A 25165-nucleotide genomic window follows, 5' to 3' on the forward strand; every position below is an offset into this window, starting at 1 on the left:
TGAGCCTAGCCCTACCTGCGTACGCTCTGGTTCAGCAGGAACTTGTCTAACTTTGTCTTGAATCCCTGGAGGGTGTTTCCCCCTATGAAAGACTCCAGAAGAGCGTTCCAGTTTTCTACCACTCTCTGGGTGAAGAAGAACTTCCCCTTTCAGTTTTAGAGATTGCCCTCTCGTTCTCCCTACCTTGGAGAGGGTGAACAACCTGTCCTTATCTACTAAGTCTATCCCCTTCAGTACCTTGAATGTTTTGATCATGTCCCCCCTCAATCTCCTCTGTAGAACTTTTTGGTAATGCGGTCTATAAGCATAATGTTATGTTATGTAAGCAACTTCACTTTCTCCAGAAACAAGCAGAGATGCAAGTCCTAGCTACATCTTGTAGAAAAGGGGGATGGTAATAGATTAAGGAGAAAATAGAATTGTGAGGACAGAAAGTCGAAAATTTATAATGGATTGGTTTAAGCTGGAAAGGTTCATCAAAGTAGGGACTGGGAACTAAGATGATCCGTATAAGGGTCCACAGTGGAGGCCACTGAAGAAGTTGTCTGTATGTGTTAATTCTATAAAGAAGTGATTGACATGTTTAAGAATAACATAACTCCATAGAATGGGAAAATTATATGGAAACAGCAGAGGAATCTGTGCTTTCCGTTCTGTGGTTCTGTTTTATCAGGACCCTTCACTACGGTCGTAAGTGCAGTTATTTCTTTTTTGTGGCATGTTCTAGTATAGCTATGTAGAGGATTGTCCTTTTGCAACAGTTTTGCTTTTTGCTCTTCAATATGGCTGCAATGTGATTTAATGATCAGCTGCAAAGTTGACTTTTGGCTTCTACAGCCCAATCAGTGTTTATGTCAGCACAGATCCAATGTCCGTACCTGAGAGCTATTTGGGACACAATTGCCATTTCAATCTGCAGCTTTAAGGTCTTCCTTCCTTTTTTTTTTTTTTTTAATCTTTATTCATTTTAAAACTTAATAATCAACAATGATACATATAATATTCTCTTATCTCCCCCCTCCCCACCCTTATCTATCATATAATCAATACTTATACAACATGTAACAATAAAAATACCCTCCCTCCCACCCCATAATTGAACTTGTAAATTTAAGGGAAACAAGATTTTTCTAATCATTACAATACTTTAATGGCTCCCAAATATATTGAAATTTCCTGAAACAACCCTGTTGTATTGCAATAAGTCTCTCCATTTTATAAATATGACATAAAGAGTTCCACCAAAAATTATAATTTAATCTATTCCAATTTTTCCAATTATATGTAATTTGTTACAAAAAGAATATGTCTCAGTTCTCCTGTAACATTAGAGAAGGCATACACAAGTGTGACTTACATGTAATGACTGCCTGTGTGGTAGTAGTGATGCTGTGTAGCGATGTGGCAATAGACAATAGCTGTTGATGTCTCCCATACTGGGGTTGTGAAGTGACCATATATGTGAAATATGTTGTATGCGTGGGTTTTTTTTTTTTTTTGGTTCTATTTAGAACCCTCTAATCCACCCATTTATTTGAAACATTAGCTGTTTGCATGTGCCCTTCTAGGAACTACTTTTACTGCAGTGACCTCTGTACATCCATTGTATTTTGGTTCAAATTAAACCTTTGGCTGCAAACTTTACCTGTTGGAATACCCTTTATACTACAGTATAGTACATACCCTTTTTCCCAAAAAATAAGATCTATCCCCAAAATAAACCCTAGCATGATTTTTAAAGATGCTCCTAATATAAGCCCTACCCCCAAAATAAGCCCTAGTTAAGATCGACCCCCAAAGTCCCCGACTCCATCCTTGACACTAGTGCTGCCTGATTTGCTGGGAAAAAAAAAAATCAGACTCGTCAATTCAGCAACCCCCACCCCTATTGCTTTAGGAGGCCTCGGAGCGGAGGTATGTCAGTCTCACGCTGGGAGGGTTGGTGGGGTTCTGTTGCACAAGGGGATGGGTGAGAGGGGAGGAATGATGCTGCACATGGGGTGGGGTGGGGGAGAAAGTAAAGAGGAAGAATTAGGGTAGAGGAGAGGAAGGGAGAGATGATTGTTGTACATGAAAAAAATAAGACATTCACAAAAATAAGCCCTAGTACATTTTTTGGACCCAAAATTAATATAAGATACTGCCTTATTTTTGGGGAAAAACGGTAGTAGATGAAGGCAGGATCAAATCCTTCTGCCCAGAAGGGAAAGACTCATAAAGATATGATGTGCTAGAACATATTCATTTCGGAACTTGAATTGTTTTTTGGAAGTCTTCTCAGGACTGGCGTTTCTTACCAGATATAAGCAGGGCACAAACCGTAGAAGGTTGTTAGGTTCTATCTTTGTTTCTAAATTGTGTTACTAGCTAAACACCCTTAAGGTGGGTTGGTTCATGTGGTTCCCCTACAGCAGAGGTGTCAAAGTCCCTCCTCGAGGGCCGCAATCCAGTTGGGTTTTCAGGATTTCCCCAATGAATATGTATGAGGTCTATTTGCATGCACTGCTTTTCATTGTATGCTAATAGATCTCATGCATATTCATTGGGGAAATCCTGAAAACTCGACTGGATTGCGGCCCTCGAAGAGGGACTTTGACATCCCTGAGCCTGTTGGTATGATGCTATCTCAGTAGCCCTTATTAGGCTGTGTCAGTAGTAGAGAATGACGCGGGGAAAAATTTGCCCCTGTCCCCACAAGCTTGGCCCATTCCCATCAGCTCAGTCCCCATCCCCACCCCATCCCCACAAACCACCTGATCCCATCCGCACAAGTCTCGAATAGTTATGATTTTATACTGAACTTATTTTATTGAAGAATAAAAAGAAACCATATTCTATACAATTGTCATTTTATAAACACAAGTAATACAGAGCAAGGATCAACAAAACACCCCACAAAACCAGAAGTTACATCGGAAAGAGGGACTCAGCAAGAAGAAGGTTCAGTGAACTTCAGCGCTGCGTGCGATAACGTTACCTCTTCGTCCTAAGAACGCTTCTCAGAAGCTGGTAGGCTCGCCCTGGAAGGAACAAAGGGGCCAACGGGGGAGTCTCAGGTTTGATTGTTTTTTTGCTGGTAGCCGAGATCACAACAGGGGGGGAGGGTATTGGACCCACATCAGGGAGGGAGAGGGGATGCTGACTGGGAGGGGTGAGAAGGGAGGTGACTCGCGGCAGATCCTTTATTGCGGGGACAAGGCCATTCACTGCTCGATGGGGCAGTGAAAAGCCTTGTCCCCATACCCGCAGCAACCAGTTCATTTTTTTCCCCCCATTCCTGCAGGTTACCCATGGGAAACGGTCACTGTTGTCTTTCTCTAGTCAGTAGGTACTGGTGCATGGTTCTAGCAGTGTCATCTAAATGATTTTTCTTTTACTTCATTTTGATGAATGGAGAAAACATCTCATGCAATGGTTTGCTGGTTGGTTTGTTTTTTGGGGAGGGGGGTAAGAGAATAACAGGTTAGGAGGATGGGAGGTTTTATGGCATTTATATAAAGCCAGAGGCTGGCCAGTGGAGGGAGAGAATTGTGACTCGTAAGAGCCTTCCCAGATATCTGTTGATGGCTTAATTCTTCTGCCCTCAGAGATAATATCCTGGTTAATACTCTAGGTTTGTGTTTCACCTTGTGCACATACTTGAGATGAAAAAAGGGGTTTTCCTGTAGGATAGGAAAAGCTATATTGTGTTTAGAATAACACTTAACTGCAGAATTGAACTAATTCAGTATCAGCCTCTTCATAATTTGCCCTTGTTTAAAAATGTACTTGAGAGGGCTTTGAACTCCCTGCTGAACAAAACTAATTTGTAACAGTCATAGCAGTGAAATTTCTAAAAACATGGGAAAAAATGAAACACAGAAAAACGGAGGTATATAAAGACCATATGGTCCATTCAGTCTGTACTATCAGCAAATATATACCTATAGATAAAAACTATAATCTTATATACACACAAATTATATTTCTGGCCATCTAAAAGACAGTATGATGCTATGTTTGAACTAAGATTCATAAACATTGAACAAATATGCAGATTAAAAATTGTAGAATGCACAGGTTTAGAGGATTCTTATCCCACTAGTTCTGTTCCCCTCTTGAGGGCTGAGCAGAATGAAATAATTATGCACATGATATTGAGATGTATCACAGGTAGTAATTAAGTTTATTATGTCCCCTCTGGTACACTGAACCACACTGGAGGAATGACAGCCCGTCTGTATGCTGATAATATAAATTTGGCGGCATATACCCATGCTGACATTTTAGTTCCTATGGTTGAAACCCGTGAATGGTTTGCATATATCCTGACGTGACGAACTGTGAAATGAAGTTCTCTTACAGGAACTCTGCTGGCCACCCTATGGAAGATCACAAACATTACAATTTCCTTTCATATTTACTATACCAGGGAATGCGCTTTCTCCATACCAAAGTAATTTATTCCTTGGTCATCCCTAGCATACATACCTTTCATCTCATCTTCCTTATTACTTTTTTATAGCTTTAGTTCCAGCCCTTTTATGTTCTCAGCTACTAATTCTTTGATTTCACCCCTCTTCCTCTTCCCTTTCCACCCTCAAACTTACTGTAACATTTCACCTCCCCAAGTCTCCTCTTCATGGTTCCTCATAGCCCTCCTTACCTTGAAAATGGTGCTCCTCTCTCCTAATAACTTATCTGGCTCCATCCCCCCATCATCTCCACAATGTCTCACATACATAACCAACCATCATACCAGCACTGTATGATGCTCTCTTAACCAACATCCCCACCTCCTCCCCGCCGCCCTTCCAGTTTCTTGATAGGTACCCTGGAAACCTGACCTATTGGCACCATTAGGAAACTGAGCATGAAGACCAAGGCTGTAGTGTGCAGGACAGTGATTTTTAGTATAGTAAATTGTATCATTTTTGCCATGATCTGAAGTTTCTCTTAAAAAATCCAGACAATGAGATACTTGGGGAAGACAGGAAAATTTTTAACAATACATACTTCACTTGACTGAAGTTTTATTAGGATGGTAAAAGATGGATACTATCTCACCTCGATATAGATGTTGAGCTATTAATGTCAAACACTTTTTGGCATTTTCAGAGAACACAACTTTTGTCCTCTCTTCCACACATCAGCTACTGGAAAGTGGAGAAAGAATTAACTTTCCCCAGCATATCAATCCTCCTTCCTTTTCAACAAGGAATCTGAGAAACCTGAGCTGAACAGCAGACATGTCTTAATGTCTTATAATTTTCAGTCAATGACTTAGAAATTTAAGGTCACGAGTTCAACATTTCTAAGAACTGACCGAAATCATTAAATTAGAGTGCTCCAAGTGAAGCAGATTTTTTTTTTTTTTTTTACATAAAGTACATATATACAAAGTATACAGATCTGTACATACAAGTAAAATATAAAAATAATTCAGAAGCCAAGGAGAGAGAGAGCAAGCTGCTAACATTGCCTCTAAAACATTTAAACCCGATGGTGCTCATGAATAAAGTCAAAAGCTTGTACTCAGTTCAACATTTCTAAGAACTGACTGAACATTAATAGAGTGATCTGAAGTTACTTACAAAACAATCTGTACTGCTATAAGAAATGACAGTGGAACAGTTAAATTTCAATGTGGTTTAACGTACTCTGAATGCTACCTCAGTTTATACAACATCAGAGTAGTCAGTTAAGTTGAGCACAGCCCATGCACTTTGTGTTCTTCTCAGGACCCTTTCGACCAATATATATTACATCATGGGGCTGCTCATTGCCCTGTCACATTTATACAGCAGCCTGCTGCTTACTCCTCCAACGCATTGCCCTTGCAGCTCACTGCCCCCCTAACCAATCTTTACAGCACCGACCACTCACTTTTGCACTCTCCATCTTCTCCACCAGTCTACCCTATATCATTGTGAGGCTCTGGTTGACCTTTATTTTGGTCATACAACATCCAATTGTGTTTTTTAGTACCTTTTGCACCACTCTATCCAGCATTAGTGCTGGACAATGCATATTCTATAAGCATTAGTCTACCATATTACTCCATGCTATCCCACTTTGCCTCTCATCATTAATTGGCTCTGTAATGTATTATATCATATACACATCACAGTATAACCTATCAAAGTCAGTCTTCTCATAGCAACAGACGTGTAGTAATAAAATCAAGAAAAAAGTCTCAACTGGCAGTGCTCATGTGCTAACATGAAGGGATATGCAATATATTTCTAGTTTACTGCAGCGAATTGAAGAGAAATGATCTTGGCATTATTGGGAATCACATATTCTGCATATCATTAATGTGTTGAATAGCTGGTACTGTCTCTCCATGGTAGGGTGCAGAAGTGTAATTTATACTTGAGATGATTCACCTTACTTTGATCAAACTTTTTAAATCACATCCTGGAGGTTCACCTTCTACAGAGTTCCTTGGAATAATCCATTTGTGTTTTATTTCTGAGCAACTGAGGGACAAGATTCTGATAGGCTACTGTGGCTCTGGGCAGAAGAAGAAATCCGACGGATGCTGCTTTCAATGAAGACCTTCAAGCCATGCATCCCTCTCTTGTAGAGGTATTCTACATACCAGTTCCACAACTTGCCCTGGAAAGCAAAGAAAATATTAATTAACAGAAAAGACCAAAAACACTGCGTATTACTCACAAATTGCATAGATTAGAGACATTCAGGACACAGTTCAGAGTAAAGTAAAGTTTGTTCAGTTAGAAAGGATTCTGATTTATGGATTGGATTTATTGCATTTGATATATAATTTGTACACGAGTACGTGAGTCCCGCGAGAATTGAAGGCAGCCATTCAGGGAGCAGCATGGGGCCAGGCTGGAGCGCGAAAAGCTCACTCCTGCCTTGTGCGCTGCTAGCCACAAGATATGAGGCAGCCATCCAGCGAGGGAAGGGCAGGAACGTGGAAAGCTCGCTCCTGCCAATACACCACTGGACCACCAGAATTTAAAAAGGTACCGGGGGTGGGTGTGTTTAAAAAATTGTTATATTCGCTCTAACACACACACAGACATTTCCACCCACTTGGGGGGGTGAGTGCATCTTATGGAGCAAAAAATATGGTAAATGTCAAAATAAGACCAAATGTAATACAACTGAGCAGAGCAGGATGTTTTGCATGTCTCATGGGTACTCCTGGATTATTCTATGACTTTTCCCTCAGAGCACCATAAACCTAACTTAGCCACCTGTGTCTTCCCAAAGACTACTGACAAACTGGGCTCTTTCCAAACATCCATTCCCATAATTTAAATTGAGATAAAGAAAACATATTACCTTAATTAAGCCAAGGTTCAGGGTCTTTTCTTCCCCAAATCCCTTCAAAGACAAAGGAAATAAAGTGAGATGAGTTCTAAACCCTAGACTTCAGACAGCAAACTTCTCTTTGAAGCACTGAGCTAGGAAAAGGGTCAAAAACATGAAATACCAGCAAACTAAAACAAAGTCAAACTCTAAAATGGACTGATGTGCTGAAATCACTAGAGCAGGCCTCCTCCAGGTCACCACGATGCCTCAAAATTGCACCCTGGTGCCCAAGATTTTATGTCTCTAAATGTGTCTGTTGTGGTATTGCCAAAAAAACTGTGCACTTCCTACCTCCCCATCACAAATTGACTCTCTATAAGCTTCCTTGAACTAGATCATCGGCTTTCATTTTCAATATAATTACCAATGCGTCAATTAAATTTCATAGACTTCTGGTGAAAGGGGACATAAATCTGCATCTTTAAAATACCAATAATAAGGAGGTTTCTGACTTCCTTTCTTTCCTTCAATCACTGGGTTTTTCTTTACCATCTATTTCCCCTCCCATGAAAAAGGTCATACATTATATCTTGTTGCTTTTTTAGAACATACTATTCAACAAACCTCTAATGATACTGTTCGCTGGCAACAAGTCCCCTGGCTGATCATTTTCTTGGTGAATTTTCACTTCCCATTTATATATGTCTCATATTCCGATACAATCTTCGCAGAAAAAAAACCTGTCACATTTAGGAAGAAAATCTGTCCTGAACATTTTTGGTCTTATGTTTTAGATTCTTTCCCTAGCTCTCCCAGGGAGCATACCATTGATGATAGCTGGCATAACTGGAGCTCCATTACAGAATATGCCTATCAATCTTTGGCACCAGTTATCACCAAAACAATCTCCTATGCCCGGAATGCACCGTAGTTTCTACCCATTCATAGAGCCCTAAAACAGAATTGTAGGAAGCTAGAAAAGAAATGGAAAAAATCTCAGATATAGATAAAATAAATTGAAGATCTGCAATTAGAAAATATAATTTTGAACTTAGGAAAGCGAGTAAAACCTATTATGGAGGCAAAATAGCTAAGTCTAATAATCAGAGCAGTACTCTTTTTAAACTCTGGCGTACTCTGACTAATTCTGACTCAAAGTCTGAGCAATCTTTATCGCCTTCTGTGGATAATAATAATAACAGTTTATATACCGCAGGACCTTGAAGTTCTTTGCGGTTTACAATGATTAAAAATGTTACAGATTGAGTAGTACTAACAGAGTTGAAGTTTAGCAATCAGTTGTGGGGAAGGATTGTGCAGTGCAGCTGCCTACATACTTGTGTCTTGGCGGAACCGCTAACCGCACTCTTCAATCTCTCCCTTAGTAAGGGTAACGTCCCGTTGGACTGGAAGACGGCTAACGTCATTCCACTCCATAAGAAAGGCTCCAAGATGGAGACAGCAAACTACAGACCGGTGAGTCTCACATCAATAGTGTGCAAACTAATGGAAACTCTAATCAAACGCCAATTGGATACGATCCTGAACGAGGAGAATCTACAGGATCCCCGTCAACATGGATTTACTAAGGGGAGATCCTGCCAATCCAACCTGATCAGCTTCTTTGACTGGGTGACGAGGAAGCTGGATGTTGGGGAGTCCCTGGACATCGTGTACCTGGACTTCAGTAAAACATTCGATAGCGTACCACACCGAAGGTTGCTGAGCAAGATGAGTTCTATAGGATTGGGAGACACATTAGAAACATAGAAAGATGACGGCAGAAAAGGGCTATAGCCCATCAAGTCTGCCCACTCTACTGTCCCACCCGATAAGTCTAGATGCTAGTGATTCGTCCTACGTAGGGATCCCACGTACATGTCCCATTTACTTTTAAAGTCAAGCACGCCGGTGGCCTCGACCACCTGCACCGGAAGCTTATTCCAGTGATCTACCACCCTTTCTGTGAAAAAATACTTCCTGGTATCACTACTAAATTTCCCTCCTCTGAGCTTAAGCAGATGCCCTCTTGTGGTCGAGGGTCCTTTGGGGAAGAGGATGTCATCTTCCACCTCGACACGTCCTGTGATGTATTTAAATGTCTCAATCATGTCCCCTCTCTCCCTGCGTTCCTCTAGAGTGTAGAGCCGCAGTCTGCTCAGTCTCTCTTCGTATGAGAGACCCTTGAACCCCAAGATCATCCTAGTGGCCATCCGCTGAACCGACTCGATTCTAATCACATCTTTACGGTAATGTGGCCTCCAGAACTGCAAATGGGTTGGGAACTGGCTTGGAGGTAAGCTTCAGAGGGTAGTGGTGAACGGCACCCCCTCCGAAATGATGGAGGTAATCAGTGGAGTGCCGCAGGGCTCGGTCCTGGGCCCTTATCCTATTCAACATCTTTATAAGAGACTTGGCAGAAGGGCTGCGAGGTAAAATAACATTATTCGCCGATGACGCCAAACTAAGCAATGTAGTGGGCAAAAGCACAACAGACATAAATTCAATGTCCGACAACATGATGCACGACCTACTCCTACTGGAGCGCTGGTCTAGGTCCTGGCAACTCAGTTTCAATGCCAAAAAATGCAAAGTCTTGCACCTGGGCAGCCAAAATCCATGCAAGACTTACATCCTTAATGGCGAGATCCTAACAAGAACTGAAGCAGAACGAGACTTAGGGGTGATCGTCAGTGAGAACATGAAGACTGCCAATCAAGTGGAGCAAGCTTCATCCAAGGCAAGGCAAATCATAGGTTGCATACGCAGGAGTTTCGTCAGCTGTAAGCCTGAAGTCATTATGTCATTGTATAGATCCATGGTGAGGCCCCACCTGGAATACTGTGTGCAATTCGGGAGGCCACATTACCTTAAGGATGTGCTGAGACTGGAGTCGGTCCAGAGAATGGCCACCCGGAGTCCACCTTGGGACTCAAGGATCTCCCGTACGAGGAATGGCTGGATAAGTTGCAGCTGTACTCACTCAAGGAACGCAGAGAGAGGGGCGACATGATCGAGAAATTCAAGTATCTCACGGGCCGAATCGAGGTGGAAGAAGATATCTTCTTTTTCAAGGGTCCCACGGCAACAAGGGGGCATCCATGAAAAATCAGGGGCGGGAAACTGCACGGGGACACCAGGAAATTCTTTTTCACTGAAAGGGTGGTTGATCGCTGGAATAGTCTTCCACTTCAGGTTATTGAGGCCAGCAGCGTGTCTGATTTTAAGGCCAAATGGGATAGACACGTGGGATCTATTCACAGAGAAAGGTAGGGGAGGGTCATTGGGGTGGGCAGACTAGATGGGCCGTGTCCCTTATCTGCTGTCTATTTCTATGTTTCTATGTACTTTAGGAACAGAGATGTTTTTAGGTGTTTCCTAAATTCCCCATAGGTATTCGCAAGCATGAGTAATTGTTTCAGATCTTTACCCCATAATGCTGCCTGATATGAGAAGAGATGTTAATTATGTCTTTTAAATTTACATCCTCTTAGATGTCTTAGCTTGTTTTTTTCAAGACAAAATTTCTCTCATTAGGCAATCTTTTCCTGCAGGAAATATTGGACATCTCTTCTCTCATTCAAATAATTCTATACTGGAGATACCAGTTGATCGTTACTGGTGTTCTATTGACCCAGTTTCTGAACACCAAGTATCCAAATTATGTGAAAAGTTGAGAAAGAGTAAATGTTCATTAGATCCTTTTCCGTCATATCTTTTTTTCAATATTCCTTCTCAGGTCATAACTTGGTTGACCATTTTATTAAATTATTCACTGGAAAATGGATACTTTACGCAATCTATGGGGCAAATAACTCTCCTTCCCCCTTCTGGAAAAAAAAAAATCAGATCTAGACCCCATTATCCCCTCACATTATCGACTAATTGCTAATATACCATTGTTGACAAAGTTGTTAGAATCAATTGTAGCGGGTCAACTTAATTATCTGGAGAAATTTTCATTACTTCAACCTTTTCAATATGGGTTTCGTTCTAATTTTAGTACCAAAACTTTATTGATATCTCTTCTTTCTAAAATCCAACAACTACGATTTCAAAATAAATGTTCAATTTTGCTTCAGTTTGATTTGTCCACGGCGTTTGATGTAGTACATCATGACATTTTGCTCCAATTACTTTCAGATATCGTTCTTAATCAGGTTGTTCTTGTTTGGTTTTCTAAATTTTTATTGTCCCGATCTTATTCAGTTAATATTGATGGTAATATTTCTAATTCCTGGCAACCTCCTTGCAGAGTTCCCCAGGGCTCTCCGTTTTCCCAAATTTTGTTCAATCTTTATATGACAACTGTCAGCTTGGGAAACGCTTTTTACTTATGCAGATGACATTTTTATACCGATTGAGATTGACCCAAATATTACCAATTTACCTTTTAAAATAAATCACTGTATCTCAAAACTTCAAACTTGGCCTATGTCTGTCTAGATGAAGCTAAATGCAGCTAAAACTAAACTTCTGTGGTTAGGCCCAAAATTGGATCATCTTCCTTCCACTGAGAAACAGGCTGAGAAACAAGCAAGCCATTGACGTTCCTGAAGGTTTTGGGCAAGTTACTTAATCTTTCATTATTATGGTGCAAACAAACTGGAGCCTCCCTACAAATTGAGTTCTCCTCTAAGATTTTGGGAATACTTTTTGATTCTTCTCTTACTTTTAAGGATCAAATAAACTCTGGTTAAGAAATGTTTTTTCAGCTTACGAATGTTGAGGAAGGTCAGATCTCTTTTCCATCAATGTCATTTTTCTGTTTTCGTCTAATCTATTATATTATCCTGGTTAGATTATTGTAACGCCATTTATCTTGGCATCACTAAGAACTGCCTTCAAAGACTACAATTGATTCAGAATACCACCGCGAAGTTGAGCTATGGAAAGAGCAAATCGACCATGTGACTCTTTTGCTTTTCTCTCTCCATTGGCTCCCAGTTTATTTTAGAATTCAGTTTAAGTGTTTATGTATCGTTTTTAAGATTTTACATGATATCTTTGCTCCTCTTGTTCCTCTGCTATGGAATGTTTATAGATTTTCATATGCGAGAGGCATTCATCGATTTAAACTTTCTCTTCCTTCTAGGAAAGGAATTTAAGGACTTAAGAATTTTAGCAGCTTTCTGGCATTTAAATTTCCCCATCTAAGGAATGAACTTCCCCTAATTTTGAAGTGTCCCAGTTCCTTCCAACTCTTCCATAAACTTCTAAAAAACTTTTTTATTCACTAAACATTTTGAAAACTAACTCTTGTATTTTTATTTTTTTTTAAATTTATTGTTAACCGTGTCGAGCTTCCTTTGGTTGAAGACCCAGTATATAAGGTTAAGTTTTAGTTTAGTGTAATCAGAGTTTTAAATAAGAGTTCCTGAAAGCAAAATCACAGTGAGGAGCAAAGAAAACGGCTCCTTCAACAGCTGCAGACAGCACAGGCAGCAAAATAGGGTGGCCCATAGGGACTATGGCTTTGCCAAATTTTTGCATCATGCAACACACATTAGCAGCAAATGGAGAGTGGGAATGAACAGTGACAGAGGCTGATTTGGCCCTCCCCACAATCCAAACAATGTTCTGCCGCAGACAGTAAGGTGAGGGAATTAGATGGCAGGCTCCCAAGTTCATTAGTTGCCTGAAGTGAGAGATAGAGAGCTTACGCTGAAGAGGAACTGGGGGAGGAATCATAAGAGAGACTGAGTGAATGTTTGGGAGGGGGAAATATAAGAGAAAGTGACCAATAGGAACTTAGGTCATGGTGATATGTGAAGCAAGGAAAAATTGATAATTTTCTTTCTTTTAATCACAGCAGACGAATCCAGAGATGAATGGGTCATGTCCACCCACCAGCAGACAGAGACAAACACCACCAAACTGAGCTCCGTTATATGCAGGATGGTACACTTCTGGTTTGCCAGTATTATTCTTAACAAAGCAGAAAGACAATATAAACTCCCTCCTCACATCTCCTCATAAGAAACTGACAAGGAATTCAAATTAAGGTAGCCAGGGGACTGACACCCTACAGTAAAAAGGAGAACAAAGCAAGCAATCAAATAAGCAAGAAAGCAAATGAAGAGCAGGACGCTAGAGTCATCTGCTGTGACTAAAGGAAAGAAAATTATCAGGCAGGGCATAATTTTCCCTTCCTTATCAACAGCAGATGAATCCAGAGATGCGTGGGATGTAACAAAGCTGTCCTAAAAAGGGTGGGATAGAGAACTGAATGCGGAGAAGATGTAAGCACCAAGCAAAGTGGTCTGCAACTCCTTCAATAACTGAATGATCGGCTACGGTGCATCTGTCCACCACAAGAAATAAAGGTCTGCCCAAGGGTCACCTTGGGTGGAAACATCTGTCTTACCAAAGGAAAAGTGCAGGAGTCTCACGGCAGACAACCAAAGATCAAGATCCGGACCACCCAACACCAGGAACAAAAGTAACAGGAAAATGCTCACTCAGGAGCAAAACTAGGAACCGAACCTGAACCGCCAGAAGACCTGGAGAACGAAGAACGCTCCATGAACCAAGGTACTTACAGCAGTCATGTCTTGGCTGACAAGGCATTGCGCCTTACATGTAGAAATGAGCCGGTGTCTCAATGGAAAATGATGCAGCGCTGGACAACTAAGGATGGAGGAGCACTTGCTGCTCAACCACTCTGGCAGATGCTGCGCTTGGCAGCCAGCACCGAACAGCTAGACAAAAGCAGCACCGAGATACGAGATGCGCTGCCTATACATAGGAGGAGCCAGGCCATACAGAGCAAAAGACCAGCTGCCCAAAGAGAAAGAAGGCTCTAGGTGAGATGAGAGACCCTACAAGCAACAAGGTGGGAGAGCATCAGCCAACTTGACATGGCCCATAGAAAAAATAAGGACGGAGGAGCCCCTCCAAAAGAGGGGGGAGATGGCTGTAGAGTATCAGAAGTATGCTCTTTAAAGGAGGAGAAGTGCCCTATAGCATAACTGTGAGCTAAGACTCTCCACAAAATCATGGAGCCTCACCAGAGGAAGTTGTCAACCACAGAGATGGAGCTTCATACCCCACACAAGGGAACAGAGCTTCACCACCTGGAACAATCAAACCAGAACTGAGTCACCTGAAAAAAAAAAAAATCAGGTGTTAAATCAGGATCTGAGACCAGAGAATGGGGGTCATGAAACCTCTGAAAACATGCCTCCAAGACCCAGGAACACCGCCTGAGCAATCCCTGAGACAGGAGAGTGCCATCAGATCAGTAGCTGAGACTGAGGCAACACTGGCAGAGACCCCTAAGATTTGAGAGGTCTGAGAGAAAGATCTGAGAGAACCACCTGAGCAGCCACAAAGAAGAAAGGGCCATGAGAGAGACAGAAAAGCGCTGCCGGAGCAGCCTCTGAGACCGCACAACGCCACTGAGGCAGTCTCAGAGATTGAGAAAGGACACACACACCAGAGCAACTGTGGGTCACTAGAGGACAACATGTAAGACTAGAGCAGTCCGATACAAAAGGTGGGTAAGCCAGGGGTGGTTGTAGCACTGCACGGAACACACGCAGCAGCCAAGAGCATAAACAAGGCCCAAGAGTAGAGCCCTAAAAGAAGCTGATCCCTAAGAGCAGCACAGAAGTAGATCCTGAATCAGAACAGTGCACTCAAGCAGTTCAAGTACAGAAGAAAGCTGTCTGATCAGCACCAGAGCAGTCTCATCAGCACTAGCGCAGCAGTATAGGCAGCATAAGGCTGCCTAACCTAAAGGAGATACTGGGAGGACTGCCGGAGCAGTACTGAACGGCATGGAAGAATGAAGTGAACTGTTTGAGCTGTCTTTGTAGTCTGTAAGATCTTAATAAGCAGCTGAGCATCCCAGTTGGCTTGAGATCATCTCAACAGCCTGTGAAACCCTAAGGTTAACAGACTGAGAAAAAGATGTATAACCTAGAGGGCCTTGAAGCCCCCTATGCCTGGTTTTTAGGGTTTTTTAAAAATTATTTTTTAAAATTCCCCTTATATAGGTAAGCAGCACCCTGCAGTGCCACAAGCAACTGAGCACCACCACGGAAATTGAGATCTGCAGTGACTGTTGGTCAGTCACAGCAGCCCGCACCCTTGCATCTGTCTTGAAACTGGAGCCTTCCCGACCAAATAGATTGATGAGGGAAGAGCCCTGAAGGAGGGCAGAGAAAATGGATCTGTGGTCTGCTGTGATCCAGAAGGACAATTACATGTGGACTACTAACTTGGTTTTATTCTTTGTATTTTTATGATTTTATTGTGAAGAGTGAAAAAGAAATCATCTTTCAGAACATCCACATCCAGTTTCTTGTTCTCATTGTTTGGATTGCTTTCACTGTGGAATATTGGGTCTTCTTTTTATTTTTGACCTGCTGTGGTCAGCAGCCCCTCCTGATTGCTGACAATTAGAAACAAGGTCCAGCTAGACCTATCTGCAAGAATGGTAGAGTGCTCTACCTGACAACTGCCCCAATTCCAGCCTGAGGAGCTGGAGAGAGTAGGTGGTAACAGACCCTCTCTAGCAACGTACTTCCCTTTTAATCTTTTGTAAACCGTGTCGAGCTCTGTATTCATAGAGAAGATGCAATATATAAGCTTAAAGTTGGGTTAAGTTAGTTTAGAGACCAGGGAGAAGGAGCCAACAGAGTAAAATCAACAGTTTTGAATCTGTCACTTCCCAGAAAATGGAACTACACAATCCTATGTCATCCATGCATATGGCCTTGAAGCTTAAATTGGCCACGACCCAACATCTGCCTGTCACAATGCAGCCCACTGATGCAGGGAGAGGAGCTGGCCAGTAAAGTGGGCCTGCTGACTCCAATCCAGGGAACTCTCCAAAATATGGGCAGTGCTGCCCAGTGGAATACTGGCTCCAGAGCTGAACTCACAGCCCCAACCTTTAAAGTGGCAAGATGACCACTGGAGCCAGAAAGGTAGGTGTGTGCAGGAACTCCAGAGACTCCATCACGTCAAACCAAGCACACCAAGGGTACATCCAAGCACATCAAGGCAAACTAAGCTAATCAGGGCACATCCAAGCACATCCACCATCTCCTGCACTGCCCCCACAGCCAGAAACCTTGATACAGCCGTCATGCCCAAGCACAAAGCAAGGACTCCGGAGCACTTTTTTTTTTTTTTTTTTTTAAAGGTATTCACGGCTTACAGAGAAGAAATGCAGCACCGCAAATCCAGCCCCAATGCCTGAGCAGGAAGGACCCTTCCCCTGCTAGAGCCAGCTCACTCTGAATTTTTTTTGTGTGTGAGGAGGGAGCGCAGAGGAGGCAGACCCAGAGGGAGTAAGGGGGCAATTACAGGAGAGGGGGTAGTAACCTGGCCCTACCAGTTATATCCCCCACTAGGGACCTAGCTAGTCTAATCCCCCTCGTTCAACTGAGTTGGAGAACCAAAAAAGAGCTTAGCAGAGAAATCCAGGAGTGAGGAAAGATCCATCTATTCACCTGCTGGAGACAGAGAATACTGGCCTACCAGGAGCATACCATCCTATATATGACAAGAGCTCAGTTTGGTGTCTCTGTCTGTGCGTTGATGGACATAACCCACTCGTCTTTGGATTCATCTATTGATGATGACAAGGAAAAAGGAAATTACTTATTTGTGTCACCTATCAAGGGGAAGCTATCACACAGTTGACAGCATGCTTTAGGAACGGAGGCAGCTAATTTCTGTCAGAGATCTGTAGTAGCAACTTAAGGGACAAATGTCTCATTTTGTGTCAACGGGCAAAGATAGATCAGCAAAAAATAGCTTTAGTAAATCAGTTTCTAAAAGAGATGTTGATAGAGGGGATTCCCTCTTCCCCTAAACTTCACTAGTGATGGTGAGTGAGTAGGGGAGAAGAGAGATTTCAGTTGCCTAGTCCGAAACTACTGCCAATAGAACCAACTCAGACTCCCAATCATTTAGTGTTTGCAAGACTTTGGTGCAATAGAAATAGAAAAGGTTTATTGAATAGTAAACAAGTTCTGGGAAGAATGACATACTTGCTGCCAGGCATTCCTTAGAATGTCTAGAGCAAGGGTGGGCAACTCCGGTCCTCAAGGGCAGGAATCCAGTTGGGTTTTCAGGATTTTCCCATTGAATATGCATTGAAAGCAGTGCATGCAAATAGATTTCATGCATATTCATTAGGGAAATCCTGAAAACCCAAAATGGATTCCAGCCCTCGAGGACCAGAGTTGCCCACCCCTGGTCTAGAGGATCCTAAATAATTTGAGGAGACCTCCTTAGCCTGCTGGGGCCTATATTGTTACCCCAAATCCTTATTTTGAGGGCCAACTGCCTCAATTAGAGACTCTATGCCTAAGGCTGTTTCAGAGGAGTGAAGCAACAAGGCTGCTTTTCCTACAGCTTCTACTGGGAACTGCAAGGCTGCAAGGCATTTGGGCTCTTTGCAGGTCTACCCCCATGATCTAGAAGAGGGCCTGCCATTACAGGAAGCACACACACTTGCAGCAATGAACTGGCTACTACAAAAAGAGCAACACTTGGCTCATTCTGTTGTGGATTCTCTTACTCATGGAAGTCCCGTGTTTCTTCAGATGTGCCTACTGCAATCAAAATCTAATCCTGTGTTGCGGCCTACTGCTGTCCTTCAATTAGAAAGATGGCTGTCTTTTACCTTTCTTTTAAGCTTAGCTTGCTCCAGTAAATTTGTATTATAGTTCAATTAAATTTCACATACTGCCATCAAGTCCATCTGAGCAGTTTATACAATAACCAAAAATCAGAGTGACAAATTACATTATCCAAATAGTATGAGAAAAGAGACGATCAAAAAGCATTCTCTGCAAATTGCCCCATAGCCAGCCACCTGTCTGCCCCAATCCTCACTGTACACAAAAGGTTGCTGAAATAGAAACGGCTTCAGCCCAATTTTGTGTTCCATAAAGGATGGTTCTAATCTTAAGTAACCCGTTAAGAATTGCAGACGTTGGTGCCATTACATTAAAAATAGTATCTCTTATATAGTGTAATACCAAATCATTTGAAAAGGAAATCATCATTACATCGCAACCATATTAAATGTTAGGGCTGTAATGAAGTTGAAGTTTCCCTGACAGGACAGTTGCTGTGGAAGAAGAATGAATATCAAGTGAAGCTGCTGATGACATTTACTGAGAAAATTCATTATTAGTCTCATCCAATGTAAACAAACTGTCCAGACTGGTGAGGGAAATGAAAACCTCAGGCTAGCACAATGCTGCTTCCCCCTATCTTACCTGTTGCAAGAAGAGAACTGCATGGCCCATCAGTGCTGGATGATGGACAATATTGAAGCTGTTCCTGTAGTTTTCTACTCCAGTTCTCATCAGCACCTTGGCATCCATAAAGATGCCTTGAGGATGACTATCCTTTTGGAAAGCCTGAGAGGTCCAAAGGCATCCAACCATGGCCAAGACATATTGGTTATACTCTTGGAATGTCTTGCTGCTGATGTTTAACCGCAACTTGCACTGAAAGACATTCAAATAATTCAGTGTTTCACATTTCCAGATTTTCTTCTGTTTCATGCCATCACTTAATTTCACTGTATAGAGATCAGTGCACAGACTTGCAAAAGTCCAAGTTCAAATCCTATTTTCATCATTTACTCAATTGAGTAAGTCGGCACACATTTCAGTGTTTATCTGTGTATTCCTGATCTTTAATACTTGTTCCTCACTGTACATATTTGAGAAAGGCTGCATTTAGTCCCCTTCTAAATTTGTTTCCTCCTCTCTCAAATCCTAAATGCAGCTATTGCAGTTTATTTTTCCCTTTCTAGCACTGTCATAGCAAGCCTCTCTTCCCTCCCTAATCCTAACACAACCAGGGATATCCCTAGTTCTGTCCTCATCCAGTGTGAAGAAAATAGCTTCCCTCCTCCCCACGGGTCCCTGGTACAACCTGGGTACCTCCCACTTTTTCTTCCCAGGACCAGTATGGCAAGATGTTATTTTGTGTTTCTTTCTTACATTCTCTGTGTAGAACTATAAATACAACCTTTGGTTACTACTAGACAGAAAAAGCCCAAACATTGTCTAAGTAACCATTGCGACTTAGAAATGTTATATCTAAAAAGCTAAAATTAAAAATGGTATGCAATATAGTTTAAGTGTCCAGTACCTTTTTAGTCCATTCATTTTCTTTTGCTGCCACAAGATTTTTCCTATACCTGAAATGAATGATTAAAATGAAAAATAATGTAATGCAAAAGCACATAAGGACCACTAAATGCATTAACAAAGGACCTGTACCTTCCTCTAGACAGAAGTGGTACAGACCAGAATAGTATTCTCAGTGATTTACAATATACAATTTATTGTATATACTACCAGGTTTCATATATACCTGTACATGATATAACAGAGATGATTGAGATTGACCGATTCCATACTAAGCAAAGCTGGATAGAAAACTCCTGCAGGAGGGAGAACCACCAGGGGCATAGCATACTTAACATACATATCGCATACCTGGTAAGGAAGAAAAGGGCATATCAGTCAAATGACATGAAATTGGCAGGATACAAATATATATTAAATATGAAGAACACAATTGTAAAAGAGATGTTGCCTAAGTGTAGGATACAAGAGAAAGGGCATACATCATGTTATTGGGGGAAAAAAGGCAGGCAAGCAACATATCATACACTAAATATAAAAATCTCTCTTTCACTAAGAGTACAGGATGGAAGAAATGCCTTAGTAATCGGACGGATCACTGGTACCAGAAAAAACAAACATACCATACACAATGAACAAAAACAAACAAACAAAAAAACAAACAAACCCCACACCAAAATGTTTTTGTCATATCTTCCACAGAACTTGGCTATTTCTTATGAAATATAGTGCATCATGTCCTGAATGAAGTTGATGTAAAGTGTTATAAATATTTCCCACCACACCACAACACTATCTTGTGAAAATGAATTGTGAACTGAATAAAAACACATCAAAAATTTTATTGTGCATCTTGCAGAACAATGTAAAGTCAAAAAGTAATTTTTCAATTAAGCAGATGTCCGAAGTGTACTATCTTTGCATGAAGGCACACACTCGGCCTTGGCCACCACTGATCTATGGACTTTCCAACGACACACTGCTTCAGCTCAGTCCAAACGGAGCTGAAGCACTGTTAACGGTCATCGATGTCTGATAGCACTGTCTGGTAGATGTGATACTGTATTAGCCCCCAGATCCCGTAATCAACTGGGTTTAGGTCTGGTAAATTTGCAGAACAACAAAGAAAAATGGGGAGACCCAATGATCCACAGTGAAAACAATCCACCGATGAAAACAAAAACAAAAAACTGTGGCTACAGATGTTCTGGAGATAATTTATTATACACTGACATATAAAAACATGAAAATTCAATGAAAAAAGTACAAAGATAAAAAATACAGTGGTAAAAATCCAACCGGACCCTGGTAAATTTGCAGGCCAGAAGCCCAGACCAATGAAGTCTGGGATCTCTTGATGTAGCAGTTCTACAGTGTCATTTGCCCGATGAGCTGTGGCATTGTCCCATTGGAAGATAAAATATCTCCTGACGTGATGGATCACTGGCAGCAGCTTCTGTGTCAAGAAGATGTCCTAGTAGTATGCGCCATTGATCTAAACCCCAGGATTGATGAACAGATCTGCAAAACTGAGTTTCAAGATTGCAATCGAGACCATGACTGATTGGCTGAAGGTTGAGCAGGTCCATAGTAGACGTTTGGCATTAACCTCATGTTTCAGTGTTGTTGACGACATGTACAGACGATCATTCTGTGTGTTAATCGGTGGAGTTACTGTAAATATCTTTCCATCCATAAACCAGATAAAGCCAACGCTGTGCTTTGGATACTTGGTCAAAAGCTGCTTGCACCATTTCAGGTGTGTAGCTTTGTTATGTAAAGTTAACTCTTGGGCACAATGCTTTTTAAGACACAAAATTTCAGATTGCCATGAATTATCTTAACTACAGTTGTCTGGCTTATTCCCGATTCTCTTACTATTTGGTGAGTTGCTTGGTGTGTTTGCAGTGCTTCTTCCTGGCTCAGAACAAGATCGCATACAACGTCAATGTGCTGTTTTGTGCGAATCGAGTGCAGTTGTCCACTGCTTGGCTTAAGATCCACAGTGCTCGTTGCTTGGATCTTGCATAGCAGCACATCAAGGCCATTTTTGTTCCAACCTTTCTGAGGGAACTCTCAACAACTGTCGACTGGTGTAACCTTTTTAGCAAGTTCTTTACCAGAATTTGGTCTTCTGCAGTGAAAACCATTTTGATACAAATACTGTTTACAAATTATTGTCTGCTTCTGCGCATATCCCATAGCAACAATTCATTTTCACAAGGTAATGTTGAAGGGAAATATTTACAAAACATGGGTGGGATGGAAGTGCGCCAGTGGCCTCGGAGGTGGGGTGGGGGTCAGTGTTCCCTCTAAGCTGCGCTGGCGTGCGCTGGCGCACAAAATATTGCATCGCAGCGCACAAGTTTACGTCACAGCGCACGGAGATGGCAGGGCGGCGAGAGGAGAATCGGGCGAGTTGGCGCTGGCGCCCGATATTTGTAGCGCACAGCGAAAAAAATTTTGCCCACAACACCCGCCCGCTTAGAGGGAGCACTGGTGGGGGTTCTTTTTGGGATGTGGAACGAATCATGCGAGTTTCCCTTACTTCCTATGGGGAAACTCACTTTGATATATGAGCACGCTTCTGGAACAAATTATGCTCGAAAACCAAGGTTCCACTGTATGTACATACATACATACATACATATATCTCCCTCCATATTTGCAACTTTAGCACTCGCGATTTAGGTTATTCGAGGTTTTTGTCTTGATGGCTCTGCCCCCCAAATGACATCATCTTGGAGTGCTGAGAAACTCCAGCATGTTTTTTTTCCAGCATGGTTGGGTAAATGGCAGTATCAGAGAAAAAAGTGTGCAGAGAAAATTTTAGCACTTGCTTCAGCGTGGTGTGGCAAACGGCAGTGTTGGAGAAAAGTGTGCAGAGAGAAAATTTTAGCCCTTGCTTCGCAATAACGATAAGTTTTATTCGTGATTTCACATTATTCACGGAAGCTATACCAAAAACCCATGAATATGATAGGAAAAAGTTATTTATGTTTTTTGGTATTCGCGGGCTGTCTTTGAACATATCCCCCACGAATATGGAGCGAGAAGAGTGTGAGTGAGTGTGTGTGTGTTGGTGGCTTAATCCTTGGGCTCCTGCCTATAACCCGTTTAAAAAAAAAAAGTGGCAAAGTTTATTAAAACAAAATTGTTGCATACAAAATAGACCACTTTTTACAAAATATGGGACCCAACATGGTCCGTGTTTCGATCAACACATCTGGTATCAAAGGACACACAATAAATATGCCTGATCTGCATGCTGTGTTCTCTGGCAAACAACATATGTTGCTGAGAAAACCTTTGTTCTTAACTTAATGATCGGGATGGTGCACATTCATGAGAGAAAGGGGGACGGTTCTTGATACAGCCTACCTGTGAAACATATCCAGGACCCTTCCCGATATGAACAACGAAGAAGAAGATAAGTTTGTAGCTTATTGAGCTTAAAAAATTGCTCAACATTTTGACTACAGCACTTTAATTAAATAAGCACTTTGTGGCATAAAGCACTTTACAGAAAAGCACTTTAAAAATTACCAAAAGTTTACAACAGGTATAATGAGGAGGCCAGTGCCGAAAGTACCATAGCCATTGAAAACACTTCCGAGATCCTTGCTATACTTAAAGAATATGATACTATGTTGATTTGAACTGCTGAGAAAACCTAAGCAGCATACAGATTAGGCATATTTGTTGTGTGGCCTTTGACAACTACTTTATGGGATCCCTGAAGATGTATTGAGCAAAACATGGACCATTTTGGGTCCCATATTCTGTAAAAAGTAGTCTATTTTGTGCACAACAATTGTTTGTTTTAATAAACTTTGCCTGCATCTTGTACATCTGTCTACAGTCTTTTTTTTTTTGTCTTTGTTCCACTGTATCATCACTGCAGATTTGTTGGATTTGTTTTTCTGTCTGACAAAAAAGTGAGCATCTCACTTCATCCACGTTTTATCAGCTACCTGCAACTTTTAATCCAGTGTTACTAACCTGAATCATGTCTCAAAAGCTAAAGTCAGGAGCTATTAAGTAATCTCTCCACTAATCTTGACAGACTTCGAGGAGGGAGGTGGGGTTTCATAATTTGGTTAGAATAGATTCTTTGGTTTTTCTTGCTATAGTACAGTGGTTCCCAAACCTGTCCTGGAGGACCCCTAGGCCAGTCGGGTTTTCAAGATAGCCCTAATGAATATGCATGACAGAGATTTGCATATAATGGAGATGCCAGGAATGCAGATCTGCTCCATGCATATTCATTAGGGCTATCTTGAAAACCCGACTGGCCTGCGGGTCCTCCAGGACAGGTTTGGGAACCACTGCTATAGTACAAATTTACTTTCTTAGAGGAAGAGCTATTGAATATTATATTTATTTGTTGGACATTGCCTCAAGTCACTTGAATCTTTATACCTTTTTCCTGTGTAGTGACTTTAGATGTTGAAGTTATTACATTAAATGTTAATGAGCTTAACTCACTAGGTAAATATTGTTTATTACTTCAGGAACTGATTTGCCAGAATGTACAAATTGTCTGTGTGCAGGAAATCCATCTTTGTAAAACTTGTGAATATAATGTTAAGCCATAGAGTATATCCTCATATTTTGCTTGCTTCAGAACAGCAGAATATTAGAATGGGGTGTGGTACTCCTGTTTCACAAGGGTATTTGTTTGCAAATACAGAAAGTGAATTGTGACTGATGGGAGATACATATTTGCAAAGATTATCCTTGACCAAGTAGAATTACCCATTGCTAGCCTATATGCCCCAGATGCAGGTCAGGAATAATTTTTTTTAACAAGGTTAAATTGCAAATAAGGGAATTTCTTAAGAATGTTTTAACCCTTTCAGGACCATAAGGATCGTAGGCCAATTTTTGTGGTTTTGACGACATTTTTATGGTAAAAAGGGCTTGCAGATGGCAAAAAAGTGATTTTTTTTTGTGAAATATCATTATTTTTATTTAAAAAATCACACTTCTGGCTTATGGACAGTGTGGCAAGTGAATCTTCTCGTCAATCTGGCAACGACGCTAATGAATGAATGTCGGAACCAGTTTGTTTACATAAAGGCAGTATCATATGGAATCCGTACATATCAAATTTAGAACTGTAGACTATCCCAATCAAAATTTATAGGATTTTAAAGTTATGGGACAAATATGTCCCTTGGTCCTGAAAGGGTTAATTGTTGAGAGGAGACCAATACATACTTAAGCCTAAAATTAGATACCACAAGTGCTCATGCTAGAAGAGACATAAAAGCAAGTGCAGCACTGAAATCCTCATTGAGTGATCTTAGTTTATTTGATGTATGGACAGAAAGTGTAACGGACAACAAAGGGGAATACTTTTTTTTTCTTCCATTCAACTTATACATGTGTATTGATTATTTTCTTAGATGTTTCTCTTAGAGGCTATACCGTAAAGGCTACTATTGGGAATCAAATTCTCTCGGTTCATGCTGATTGCTAAGTGGATTTGAACATTATATTAGATGATTCTCCTGAGAGATTTTGGATACTCAATACAAGCTTGCTTAAAGATGAAAAGAATACAGACAAACCCTCAAAGAATATTTAGGGGTTAGTTTAAATTTTGGCCTACCTCCCCATACAGTTTGGGATTCTTTAAAGGCAGTCACAAAAAGTTCTTTATAAAATACGGTACCAGGGAAGAGAAAGAGAATAATACGTGTCCCAAATAGCTCAACTTAAAACAGCATAAACTGACTGGATCTAAACAATGAGTACCGTAT

The 25165-nt window shown here is 41.3% G+C and overlaps 1 protein-coding gene across 3 annotated transcripts in view; it reads right to left on the reverse strand.

The window, feature by feature from the left end:
* Positions 1 to 2810: 2810 nt before the first annotated feature.
* CENPI (centromere protein I) overlaps positions 2811 to 25165 on the reverse strand; it is a 113481-nt gene continuing 91126 nt past the window's right edge. For 2 of the 3 annotated variants that reach the window (XM_033945336.1, XM_033945337.1), the window contains 5 exons: positions 19624 to 19748; positions 19399 to 19447; positions 18513 to 18746; positions 7297 to 7338; positions 2812 to 6600 (listed from right to left, as the gene is read on the reverse strand). In XM_033945336.1, coding sequence (XP_033801227.1) covers positions 6448 to 6600; positions 7297 to 7338; positions 18513 to 18746; positions 19399 to 19447; positions 19624 to 19748 — 603 coding nt within the window. In that variant the 3' untranslated portion in view covers positions 2812 to 6447. Of the gene's footprint in view, positions 6601 to 7296; positions 7339 to 18512; positions 18747 to 19398; positions 19448 to 19623; positions 19749 to 25165 lie in introns of all 3 variants that reach the window. The other variant, XM_033945338.1, reaches the window with a different exon arrangement.

This window comes from Geotrypetes seraphini, chromosome 5, assembly GCF_902459505.1.
Source record: "Geotrypetes seraphini chromosome 5, aGeoSer1.1, whole genome shotgun sequence".
In the NCBI taxonomy this organism is placed as follows: Eukaryota; Metazoa; Chordata; class Amphibia; order Gymnophiona; family Dermophiidae; genus Geotrypetes; species Geotrypetes seraphini.